Genomic DNA, 13,919 nt, shown 5'->3' on the forward strand with positions numbered 1-13,919 from the left:
TCCCGTCCCCATCCCCTTGTACAACTGCATGATCCAGGGGTGCAATAATGAATTCTCCTTGTGACCTGATTCGGATATGTATGTATTTGCACCTGTATTTCTTCTAATCCCTCCAAACGCAAACCGAGTTGACACTAGATGAAGCAAGATTTGATTTGAATCATTAAGCTGCCTTTATATACAATAAAGCACAAAGCAATAGCCATGATGAGATTCACTTTGTTCAATTGATACAACTAATCTCTACGTAATAACATGAAAATAATGAACATGCTTTGCTACCTCACTTCAGTCGGTTGTCTTGCTTGAGGGTGGTCTTAAACAGAGAACTCCCCTGCATTCGATTTTTTTGAGCCTGCCTTTTGCTGGGATCTTTCTGCCTCACCAGCTTCTCCACTGAGAAAGCTCGACTGCTGTTTTGCTGTCTGACATTCTGCTTTCTTCCTGGCTGTTCAGTCAGAAAACGTTCAGAAACGCTCTGACACAATGGGTATTATTATTTACAGTCTATAAGGAAACAACATCAAAGCTAGAATCCAAGGTACCACCCAAGCTTTTTTTTTTAAAAACTTACGATATTTTTGGAACATAACTTTTAAAGTAACTCTTCTTCAAATTTTTTGTGGTAAAATGATCAAAGGATTCCAAACTGTGACAGGGAGCGATAAAGAATTAGCGATCATGGATTGAACTCTCAACTTCTCTGGGATTGGAGTCCAATTGTAGGAGACGAAAATATACATCAATAAATTTGGTGAAAATTATCTCTGTGTATTGATAAACCAACTTATCTTCGGTTAGTTCACTGCTGTGTTTTTCACTGCAAGCAAACATGGGGAACTAGACTGCTCGATATTGTACTTGGGTGGTTTGATATCGCAGATAGATTACTACAATAAAGTGATCTAATTGGCCAAGAAAGTGGGCATTAACATGTAGTAAAAGAGTATATTGTTAAAATAGGCTTAATAGATCCAAAGTGTGTTCTTAAACAACCTTTAATGGTTGGCACTTGCTAATGTCCTATCAAACCAGTAACAATTATAATAAATGTTCTAGTACATGTTATGCTTGATTAGGGGACCTTGGCTCTTGCTTTGTGCTTTAATTGACTCTCTGTCTTCAAATCTAGCATTAGAATCTCCTGGAACATTTACTATAGCACAACATGTAGTTTTTGTCTCAGTGGGTCAATGGTGTGTGATGTTAATAGCAGCTGGCTATATCAGCATGGGACAGAGATATTGAAAAGCATGCAAGTGTTTGGGACACCAGGTCAAATGCATGCGAGACAATAAGAGCTACATGCCAACATAAGGTGGGCATAACAAATGGGATCTCATGAATGCTGAATGACCCACATTCTACCCGACATAAACTTGAGGTCATCCAAAAATCTGCTACCCGTGTCCTAACTCGCACCAAGTCCCGTTCATCCATCACCCCTGTGCTCACTGATCTACATTGGTTCCCAGTTAAGCAGCGGCTCGATTTTAAAATTCTCATCCTTGTTTTCAAATCCCTCCATGGCCTCGCCCCTCCCGAGCTCTGTAATGTCCTCCAACCCCACAACCGTCCCGTCCCCCTCTGTTCCCCCCACGCCACACCGAGATATCTGTGCTCCTCTAATTCTGGCCTCTTGAGCATCCCTGATTTTAATCGCTCAACCATTGGTGGCCATGCCTTCAGCTGCCTAGGCTCCAAGCTCTGGAATTCCCTCTCTAAATCTCTCCGCCTCTCTACCTTCTTTTCCTCCTTTAAAACGCTTCTTAAAACCTATCTCTCATCTGCCCTCATTTCTCCTTAGGTGGCTCAGTGTCAAATTTTGTTATATAAGAGTTCAAAGTTGTCAAATAAAAGTAATCATTTGCAGAATACAACATCCATGAAACATAGAAAAGGCAATCCCAAATTATTTGCTTCAACTCTCATAACTGGATACCAATATTAGGGTTTAAAGCCAGCCGAATTGACCAAACTGCCATATGATCGCTGCTGTTTGATTAAGTGATACAGCACTATGTTCTACCTGGAAAGGTTACTACCTGAGCTAACTCAGAGATAAACTGAGTTACTTCATTTATTCACAGTAAGCTGCATAATCAGGATTCTGCATCAGACAGGACACTACCCGCTGACACTTTTTGTAAAATGCTAATGGAGTCTAGCAGCAGTTACTGGACTGAATATTTAATTAATATTGACCACTGAACCTGACCAGCTCCACTGCTGCTTCATTGATTGGTGCCACAAACTATTTTGAGTTCAGCGATTATCATATTCCCCTTAAAACCTTCAGGATTCCAGCATCCTTCATGCTTCTGAATTTTTAAAAAAAATTATATTTTCAATTAACTAGATATTTATTATTTTCAAATCAGTTTCACGAATACAAGATTAATTTCTCCAATTTATAAACAGGTATGTCAAAAAATATGATTTTGCAATAAAATTAGCTTTAAAAGAATATATTTTTTACAAGTCTGCATTAAATCTCACCTTTCCCCATCCTCTAGCCCCACCCAGATCCAAGGGTACACTGGGCCCGTCTTAGCCCTCGATCAAGTTTACACTGCTTGAATACTGACCACATTCTGTTCCGAAGCTTGTGTCCAATGGGGTAAGATCTTGGGGGTGACATTCTTGTCTTCACTCACCTGGTTCCATTCTTATCTATCCAGTTGTAGCCAGAGAATCACCTGCAATGGCTTCTCTTCCTACTCCCACACCCTTACCTCTGGTGTCCCCCAAGGATCTATCCTTGGCCCCCTCCTATTTCTCATCTACATGCTGGTCCTTGGTGACATCATTCGAAAACAAAATGTCAGGTTCCACGTGTATGCTGACGACACCTATCCCTACCTCACTAGCATCTCTCTCGACCCCTCCACTATCTCTGATTTGTCATGCTGCTTGTCCAACACCCAGTACCAGATCAGCAGAAATTTCCTCCAACTAAATATTAGGAAGACCGAAGCCATTGTCTTCAGGCCCCGCCACAAACTCTGTTCCCTACCCATCGACTCCAGCCCTCTAACTGACAACTGTCTGATGCTGTATCAGACAGTTGGAAACCTTGGTGTCGTATATCTGACCCCGAGATGAGCCTCCGAACACATATCCGCGCCTAAGACCGCCTATTTCCACCTCACCCAATTCCCCCACCCCGCCCCACTTCCTAAATCTCTCTGCCTCTCTTTCCTTCTTTAAGATGTCCCTTAAAACCTACCTCTTTGGCCAAGCTTTGGTCATCTGCCCTAAAGTCTCCCCATGTGGCTCGTGTCAAATTTTATATGAACGCTCCTGTGACGCGCCTCGGGATGTTTTACTACATTAAAGGCGCTATATAAATGCAAGTTGTTGTTGTTCACTAATGTTAACAAAATGTAGATGCGCGTGTAACACTTTTCATTCATGACTACTTATTTGCTAAAATAAGCAGTAGTAGGAATCCCCTCCCCTCCCAGTGTTTGTCAGTATGAGTTTGATAAGCTGAGGAGGTAGGAATGAGAGTTACACAATAGTCCACATATTTGATTCAATCAGTATGATCTTGCCAATGCAAACAGGGTTTACAGATGATTGGTATTACTTCATTTTCTACCAGCATGGACTGTTTCTGGGGCTAAACCAGTTCACATTATCCCATAGTTCCCTGTGCCCAGGATCTGAAATGTTACTTCTGACCAGACACATCGATACAGTGAAACATGGTCGATATGTTCTGAATCAGTAACCTGATCTAGTACACGCAGTACCTGATGTAAAACCAGCAGCTGCTGCTGCCATTTACTGTAGCAAAGCCATGTGATTTCTTGTTCAACAATTTACAGTACTTGTCAATTTTATACATCGAAAATAAGCTGACTGGAGATCTGTTCCGCTGATCTAGATGATGAGCCCTCAGAAAAGAATGGCTGGAGCTTAAGGAACTTAACAAACATTGGTCAGGATAAACCCAGGGAAGACAGAGGTTACCATAAGTGTAACATTTCAGATTTCATAGTGTTGCTCAGTTCTTGGTGCCATTTAAATATATACACTTTATAAACTTAATCTTTCCCCCAATGTTGTATCCCTGCCAACACTTTCATGTTCTGTTTTTGAGCTGAACACTATGATTAGCCTTTTCTATCCCTGTAGCAACTCAGCCTCAAAGCTATGTAGCTCCATTTTAAATCTGGACCATCCAAGCAGGACGTTACATTTTTCTGTTCGAATATTTAATTGAATAGTTCCAATTTGCACATTGCATTCAATCATATTACCCAATTTTCACACACCAACTACCAGGTATAGTACTATGGGAACTTGGTGATCTCGTATACACCGAGGTTTAATTCCCAGCTCTGTTGCTCCACAAGGAGAACCTCTGGGTTAACAAAAGACACAGCAGCAGCACAGATCTGACAGCTGTGCCCACTGACCCTACAGTGGTTGGCTAATAGCGAGTAGCAGAATGGCCAGAATTCGATCCAAGGTGTCTGGCAGGTTTGTGGTTGATTGCAGCAGTTCAATGGTACTGCCAGTAAACTGTCTACAGCTGTGGGATCGAGTCCCAGGATGGCCTGTCATTCAAATCCATCTGCTTGAGTTGTGAATGAGTTTTGTCAGTTCTCACCCAATCTACTGGAGTGAACGCCCATGGCAGGATCCCATAGTGGGGAAGTTAAAACTGACACAGTTGGCTCCCCACACTGTGAGCATTGTGGATTCCAGAGACAAGGCTATCCTGGCTTCCAAACTGTGGGAGGCTGCAGGGAAATGAACTGATTCTGCAGAGGAAGTATTAAAAATAAAGAGTGAGCGAATTTAGGATTAGAATAAAAGTTAAACTAAAATGTATGCTCAATTCTAGAACCTGCCAGATAATTCATATTTACCCGAATCAAAATATTTATTCTTCTTTGAGAAACTGCAGCTGCAGATCAACACTTCTTATTCTAGGATTGTGTCCAACTATCTGCTCCAGGAGAAAGAAAACTTCATTTGCCAATGCAATTCATCTCCTCCAGGAGGTATTCCTCAGTCTGGAGATTAACTAATATCCTGTAAGCTGGCATGTTGTAACCAGCCAGGTGATGTCTGTGATATGGAGACCCAGTTATACAAAGGGAATTTCACAAATATAACTACAGGTTTGAAGTTATCATAAAGAGGAATCAAAACTGTAACTCTTACAAAAGTACCTCTCTGGGATGGTGTTGCCAAAATGGCCAATGAGACTATATTATAAAATAAAAGTTTCCCTAATTATGATCCAGTTTTTGTAAGGAGGGTGGGGTTGAATTGAATTAACTATCATGAATGTATTTCATACTGTTTTTGCTGAAAGTGAAAAATGTGTCCTATTATTGTTTTATATGCTTTTGTAAACTAATGTAACAAAAATCGAAGGGTTTTTTCCCTGTCTCAATGGGCTCAAAATTGGCCCCTGCAGATTTTTGCTGCACTCACCGGAGTTGCGCCGCTTTTGTGGGATGAAAAGGGCGCTGAAAAAATGTCCCGCAATTCTGGCCGCTGTGTTGCCTCTCCCGGTGCCACTAGATTGGGGGGGCGGAACTAGGGTCCTGCGTGAGAAACAGTGCCGGCAGCTCTCCACATGCGCATTGGAGTGTGCGTGCATGCGCAGTAGCTCCTCACCCCCAGCGAATCCTGCAGCTTGTGTGGGAGGGACCCGATGCTCGCCGCCCCTATCCCTGGCCGAGTAGTCTCACGCACCGGCCGGGCAAGCTGTGGAACGCACTGAGGCTGATCCCGATGTTTACAAGTGTGAGGGTTGTGAAGTCGGCTGCTTTCTTCATAACAGAAGGTCGAGTCAGATATGAAAAACAATGCCACAAAAGTGTTTCAAATGAAGACTTCGTCAACAATCCTCACTTCTTTAAACAAAAAGTGCCAGGCAAGACATCCTAAAGCTAGCTTTCGATAAGCTGAGTAGGAACAGGAGTGGGGTCAGACAGAGAGGATTCTTTGGGAAGGGATTGGAGCTGGGGCTGAGATAGGGCTCCCTGGGACTGGAATCTGGACTTGCTGCGTCGCTGTTCGCGGGCTGAAGATGAAGGTAGGGTAGGACTGACTTGCTTCTGTTGCACCGGCCGGCCCGCTGACTTCCCGGGCAGAGTTTTGATATGAAGATAGGACTTAGTTTTATTTTCTATTTCTTCTTGAATGTTTTTACGTTTTCTTAAATGCTTACTACTTGTTGTGCTTTGTTTAGAGCTTTGCAAGGCCTCTCCGCTTCCCTTCCCGCCCCTATCTCTGGCAGAATGGTCTCCGATGTACCTACCTGCACTGATTTCTTAACTCTCCGCAAGGATTTTCTATGCGGCCACAAGTGGCCACATACGCTGGTCTGTTAGTTTGGAGTAACTATTAGCTGTCCAAAGTGGCCTAAATGGCCAAAACAGGCTTAAATGGCCAAAATGGGCATTGGTGGCTGGTAACGCCCCCTTTTGAAAAAAAGACAAAACTAAAAAAATCCTAACTAACTCACTTACACTGGCGCAAATTGAATGTGCAAAATGGGGATTTTTAAGATACTCCAGAAAAATCAAGTTGCTCCAAAAAAAAAAATGGAGCAACTCCTGGGCCATTTTGAGCCCTTTAAAACTACTACCACCCGCTCCCTGTCCTCCACCAGTCTAGAATACCAATGAGGATAACCTCTGACCTTGTGTTCGGTTAAGATCATGAATTTGGAATGATAATTCGCGCAGTTATGGCAGCTGAGTTTTGGTGAGCGACACCTCTCATTCTGCAGAGGAAGTTGTATATTAACTGCTTGTAGAAGATAGTTTGCAACTAAATAAATGGGTTACATGTTTGAATTTATCTGGATGGCCTGTTGAGTGTCAGGAAGCCTTGAGGCAAGCTATTTGATCCCGGTGAAATAGTTTGAGCAAGCAAAGCATTTTTGCTAATGGTTTTGCTGAAATTAATATTCTTGTGTTTTGCCTGATCACCCAACCTCATTTGCCAATTGTGTTTATGAATGTTGATATCGTTAATGTTTGCTTGTTGCATCAAAACAGCGGCTAACATCAAAAATAATTACTGGATTAAAAAGGCCGTCTCTTTGGCTTCAGAGGGAAGGTTCCCACTGAATCCTGACAAAGGAAAGACTCAAGAACCTAAAATGTAATGCTGGGGAAAGCCAGGATATTTTTGTTGGAACTATGTTGTTCAAACTGAAGACTATACCTCAAAATTCTGCTGAGATAGATGTGGTAAGAGGATAAAATTAACCCCTTATGTTCTTCAATCTTTGACTATCACTGCAAATTGTACTGTTTAGTGTTGTCTGTTTACAACGTTTATTTATGCTTCTCAAATTGTATGTAAATATTTGAGTTATTTTAGCTTGTCAAGGCTGTAAGCTGTGTTTTGATATTCCTCCTGCCAAGGTGGTTCTGAACATAGTGCAAGTGTACGTACAGTCCAGTGTGCAACGACTGTAATTGGGGAATTGCTAACCGGGATCACCCACCATCTGAAGGGTAGACTACGCAAAGATACAGCTTCTGAATCGTGGGGATGAGCTCACCTAGTTGTAAAGGTTGTGAAACCACTGAAAGAGAAAATGGGATTTTAAAAAAATACTTGAATCATCTGACTGCTGTTCACAAAAGGCAGACAACACAAGCTGACTCTGAGGTAACAATACAAACTCCGTGCTCCAACCATCTTAACAACAAGACAACTGACATTTGTTGAATCGCAGATTGTCAAGAGATTAGCTGAACGTTTTGCCAATATTTTGGTTTTACTTGTACGCTTTCAGAAAAACCATAGCTCATATCAGGCCCTGTGTCACTGTTATCGTTCTACTGGTTTAGTTCCTACCTCTGTGTAGCACATAATGCAAAGCATGCCAAGAACAAGAATCACTATCTTGTTTTGAACAGTGCACAATTCATTGTAAGCTCTGAATGATATCCCTTTGAGCCAGGTTAATTGACTTTTGTTTTTTTGAATCAAATCTACTCACAAATCCAACAATAAAGGCCTGGATTTTGCGGTCTGTGGCCTACCTAGGGAGTAGCCCGCCAGCATTCAAACAGAATGCAAACTTACTTGATGGGGACCCACCTTTGCGAACTTGCTGTTTGAAGCTGCATACTAGAGGGCAGCGTAATGGCCCACGGATCCCAGGGGTACAACAGGTGTGGGAATGTACCTGGGATCACTTGGGCCTGGTGCTCCAATCATCAAACAGAATGTCTCTCATTCATTTATGATCTCCGAAAGGAAAAAAAACAAACCTTCATTACTAGAGCCTTCCGGGATAAACATTTATATTTTCAGCTTCGATTTTTTCAAGCTTATGCTCCACATAGATGCCAATAAAATAAATCATTTTAGCAATGTAGGAACTGCTTCCTCCAAGCTTTTCACGGACAAATAAATACTTTCCATTGACAAAATCCTAAAATGCTTCAATTTCCGGCCTCACAATTTTTTACTTGCACTTGCCTTACGCTGTGGAGACTGGCTCTGCACCCGTTTGCACCAGCCGTAAAATTTCCGTACGTAATTGCTCGCCAGTTGAACTCTGCCCTAGCAGTTCGTTTTTCACTGTCGCTGCAGTGTCGGTGCGGATGACCTGTCAAGGCCTAACTTGACAGATTGCAATTTCAGGATATAGCAAATCCAGAACTTGCGGTCCCTTCTAAAGCTGGTCTGACGGCATACTCTGAGAATACGCAGTCATACCCACCGCAAATTCTGGCCCATTGTTTTTGTTTCTGAGCCATCACCTTTAATGCACCCTCAGGAAATGGGCTGAATAATGCACTGATCTTAATAATCGCAACATGCTGGTCTTGGTATTCTGACTGTATAATAAATTCTGCAGCCATTATAATTTGATATGGTACACCAGGATTTCCTCCCTGCTGAAGATTCTACTGGAACAGCAGTGTGAAGAAATGGCTGGAGTAGAGCAGAAACGATTAGTACACAACAGTTTGTGACAAATCATCACTGGGTGTGCGTACAGAAGACTTCTTTACACAGATCAGTATGACTAGAATCTAGAAAATGCTTAACAGAAATAACTAATGCAAACTAAGCCTCACACTGATGTGTATCTTTTCGTTAATTTACTCATCTTTTCACGAGCAAACTTGAAATAAAGGGCAATGAAAGCATTGGCCAAGGAAAGACTTGATTTTCATTTCGATAAAGTGGCTGAAGGCAGGGTACTCAGCCACAGAGTATCTAACATTTGAACTCTGATCTCGTTCTTGCGTGTTTGCACACTGCAAATTGGTCATTAATCTTGAGCATGAAGCTAGAGGCTGCAGATAAAGGTGATCTGAAACCTTTGATGAAATGTCAGTAAAGTTGCACAATGACAACTGAAGCATATTTATGTTGGAGTGCTGTCACTGATGATTTTTTGAAGGGAAACTCCAGCAATGTTATGAAAATGTATTATCAGATTGTTTGTCACTCACTACCCAACATTACAGCTCTCATTATAATGGTCCTGAGAGGAGGAAAAGGTTAAATATTAAAAAACATGTGGCAGATTTTGTTTTGAAAAAAGGTCTGAAATGTCTCAGGAATTGAGTAAGTAAATGAGCGATTCCGCTGAACTCTGAGTGTGCTGAAGGGAGTGAGAAGACTGGTTTCATGAAACAGTGTGTGGGAGTAAAGATTCCTTTTGATCGTGCTTAATTATGTCATTGCTAATGAAATGACATGTTAATCACACAAAAAACAGCCTCTTACATTATGAAGATACAAAAATAGATCAATTCTCTATGTAACATTTGGTGTATGTTGCTTTTTACTCACGATAATGGAAATTAGGTTTAGTAATACAACTGTTGGGTTGATTATCAAGAGCTGCCCTGGTTATGATTTACAGCACCATGCAGTTTGTGAAATGAACTGTGTTATGCGGTTCTTCATCCAAAATGGCTACTAATTTCTTTTACTATAAATCTTCCCAAAATAGAATGATTATTTTAATTTTACTTCACCCTGAAGTGTTACTTGTGGTGTGAGCCTTGGTTTAGTGCTCACCCGCCTCTGAGTCAGCACCTTCTGGGTTTGAGCCTCACTCCAAACAGCCTCGGTGAGCAGAGATGAGTGTTCAGTCTCTGAATACTGGGTTGACCAATAAGGGTAGAGTGTCTCCTTCCCCCATCGCAGCTCCGGCAAGCAGGAGACCAGTGCTCCGGCCTCTGAATATTGGGCTGATATCTAGCGGGATACTCACGACCAATGTGAGAGGAGTGACTATCCCCCTCCCACAATCGCAACTTGCTGCCTGCCCCACCCCCTCCCTTGTCAAGTTAACAATCTGTCCACTTAATAAAGGGGTGTCCATTATAGAAATAATCCAGAGCATGATCCGCTGGATGCAAAAGCAAGGAAGCAATGGGTTGCCTCATGTGCCACTAGGCACGGAAGAGAGGAAGAACAGATGCATTACCATCACTTCCTGGATCATCATATAACCTCCCTATCTTGACTGAGACACTACTTCCATCTCCTTCCTCCTCTTCCCCATCACTCTATAAAATAAAGTCGTGGGCCCTGCATTGCCCTGATCACACTCCCTGGTAACCATACCCTTGCTATTTTGTCAATTTACCAACCAGTTTGACTCTCTAAAGACTAGTACAGTGTTATCCTGCCCCTTTATCAGATATCTGAACATCTCCAAATTTTGCCCACATGGGGAAACAATTATTTAAAATATAGAAAATCTAAGTTGTGCAGCTTTTGTTTGTAACTCGTGTTTCCTTAAGAAATAAACTACCTCCTGCTGTTGAATTACAAAACGCATTCACCTGTAATGGGTCCAATAGCATTCAGAGCTTTATTTCTTAGTATGCCGTGGTTTCTTATCTACTCTATATGGGTTTTTAAACAAACAATCAAACAGCAAATACAGACAAATCCTTGCACAAGATATGCTGAGAACCAGCCTGCTGCGAACAAATGACCTGAAATGTGAGAGTAGTTGCTGAGTGAGATTTGCCAAGTTCAACTGACACCTCCAGCCCCAAACTACAAGTCCTTTAATGACAACAGATAATATTTTACAGTATGAAATCACAGTATCCTTTTTTTTCTATTAAGAGCAATAAAGTAATGCTGTGCCAGGAAGAACAGGACAGGGATATTACAATCTTTGCTGTTTTACACAGTCATTCAGCCCAGAATTTGTGCACTGCACCCTCTGTAAGAAACACTCTTATTCAAGTCTTGGTAGATTTTTTGTCCTGAATAATTCTATACAACATACATTGGATTAGCAGCTAGATACAAGCCAGTGTGTGCACTGGGCTAGCCCAGAAGCATAGGTAAACAAGGAGGTGTCCTTTCCAGCTCCGATCAGAATGGAAAGTCACCTCGCAGTGTAAATGAGGCTTTTGATAAGCTCATGTGTGAACAAAATGGATATTGTCTCTTTAACCTCTGAATTTGAAATGTACTGCACTTGCAGAACTGAGAGGCTCTTATTTGCATCCAGTTAATGCAGTCCCGCAGGAATCAAGGGGGCTGATTGCACAGGAACATGAAGTTCCAGGAAAGCAAACCTCCATTAAAATAACTTTACACGCTCGAGAAAAAAAATCAAATTTTATGTTTTAATACTCGATAAAAGCATTAAAATTACCATGCTAGAAATTACTGCTGTCAATATTAGCAAATGAATATTTAATACATTTGAGTTCACTATTTTAATGGAGGCATTAACCTGTTTATTTTAAAGGAGTTAACACATTGGCTAAAACAGCAAACAAAGAAATATTATCCAACACGTTATGTGTTAGTTTACTAATATTAGTAACACTTATTTCTATCTAGGTTATTGTGGATTCCTTTAATTATGTAGCACATATGGTCACATAGAATATTTGCAATCTAGCAGACTCTATTTTTGACAAGATTTGAGGGAGAGCCTGGTTTGAACCAGAACATAATTCTGAGAGTTATAAGAATTTGTTAATAATATTTTTTATATGTCCTTATAATTTAATTGTTAATCAGGTAAAAAAAATGTTCTTAACAAACTATGGCAGTTTAAAGATATACGATTGGGCTCGGATTAAAATAGTTTTAAATAACTGACCTGTAAAACCAAAACTTTAGCACCCAAAATAACATTTCATTATAATAATGAAGCATTTTTCCATCAGGTTCTTGACATATCCAGATAGTGTGTTTCCACATGAATGCCACTTGCTACAGTTAGGCAATGGGGCCGTGTCAGTTTGGCTTTGCCCATTATTTATGCAGGGTTTTCACAGACACGGGTACCCAGTGCAATATAATACAATCTGTTAGTGAGATTACCATTTTAAAAAGTGTAACTTTTGTACAAGCAATCTTTGCAAGCTTTTCACAGTGACTGTAGAGTGCTATGGTGGAGAAAAGGCGCAAGTTAAACATGGAAAACTAATCATGATGCCACTTACCTCTTTCTTGCACAAAGTATGCCAAGTATAAATCAAGTTCCTTAACTGAAACACTTATGTGATGGGGCTGCACACACAGCATGGGGTGACTACACTGTTGGGACTTCACCAGACGCTCTCCATCAGTACTTTCCAAAGGGATCCCTTTAAACAGGATCACCATCACCAGATCCAACCTCCAAACCTTATCCGCTTGCCGTAAACAATCGATGCGTCTTATTTTGCCTTTCTGGTCCGGATTGGAGAGAACACAGCAGGGAGCCTTCTTCCCTGTGATGGTCAGCACGAAATCCTCGCGGTACTCAGGACGGATGTCCTTGCGCAGCTTGGCAAGCAGCCTCGAGGCCCACTTCTGCTTCACCTCTGCTTTCTCACTCAGCAACTCATCTTTCACTGCTCTCTCTTCGTCCTTTGTCATCCGCTTTTCGTGCTTCTTGAAGTACTTTCGTTTCCGAGCTTGTAGGTTGAACCACGTGTAGGCAAATGCACGGACATGTGGAAGAAGTGCCTCGATGAATGGATGAAATTCATCCTGATAAGAGATAACAAAGTTTCAGACGCAGTAGTTAATAACTTTGGGCATCCATCTTATATTTTATATTGGCAGGTCATTATAGCAATACAGAACATACAAAAGATTTTGGAAAAGCTCTCCCAGATATTTGTCAGTAATCAGGTGACAAAAATATTATACACATGCCGGTAACACTTTGCCATGGCAATGTAGCTCTGCAATTCTAAGTGAAAGATTTTCTCACCTACTCTTTTGGATCACCTCCAGTGTTAAGAGCTCTTGCTTTCCTATTGAACAAATCTTTAATCAACTTTACATCTGAATGTAGAAACAAATAGGCAGCATGAACTGCAATCAGCTTTGTCCAGCTCGGATCTCTCTCGGGGATAGAAAGTCTCATTAAACAGGGATCGGTGACCCTTTTCCTAATGTTTGGTTTCTGTCACCTTTCAGATTTTCTGATTAACAGAACAGATAAGACGTGTTCTCGGTATTGGTCATTCCTCGCCAATCTAACTGCTCACTCGTATTATCTCGTGACATGCACATTTAAAGACACAGTACATCATTTTATGTACAGTGTGGTTACATTGTAAGTACCGGTGCGAGAGTGATGCAGTTATACTGCCGCCTCCGCATCGTGTTCTAGTAAGGCAGGTGAAGCTCGGCACATACATGCTTGCACACCTGGATATCAGTGTTAACAACCAATGAGTTGTTCTTTAGAAATGACTGAAATGTTTCAAACTGAAACTTAACGAATTTGCTTGGTCACATTAGCTCTACTACAGCCAATGAGAAGTCAAAGCTACCACCTCAACACTTACTTACGCCGCTCGTTAAAATGCAATGTATCATCAGTCCAGTGACTTCACTCCTTAGTTAAACTACAATATTTCTGCTGAAGTTACACAAAAACTATAACCAATCATTTCAAAATATGCAACAAAAAAAACCCCTAG

At 41.3% G+C, this 13,919-nt stretch overlaps 1 protein-coding gene across 6 annotated transcripts in view; it reads right to left on the minus strand.

Moving 5' to 3' along the window:
- The window catches only part of nfic (nuclear factor I/C), a 441,536-nt gene that overhangs the window by 390,938 nt on the left and 36,679 nt on the right, over positions 1 to 13,919 (minus strand). For all 6 annotated transcript variants that reach the window (XM_070859816.1, XM_070859817.1, XM_070859813.1 and 3 more), the window contains exon 2: positions 12,444 to 12,975. In XM_070859816.1, coding sequence (XP_070715917.1) covers positions 12,444 to 12,975 — 532 coding nt within the window. The remainder of the gene's footprint in view (positions 1 to 12,443; positions 12,976 to 13,919) is intronic.

The sequence above is a fragment of the Pristiophorus japonicus genome, chromosome 18 (genome assembly GCF_044704955.1).
Source record: "Pristiophorus japonicus isolate sPriJap1 chromosome 18, sPriJap1.hap1, whole genome shotgun sequence".
Lineage (NCBI taxonomy): Eukaryota > Metazoa > Chordata > Chondrichthyes > Pristiophoridae > Pristiophorus > Pristiophorus japonicus.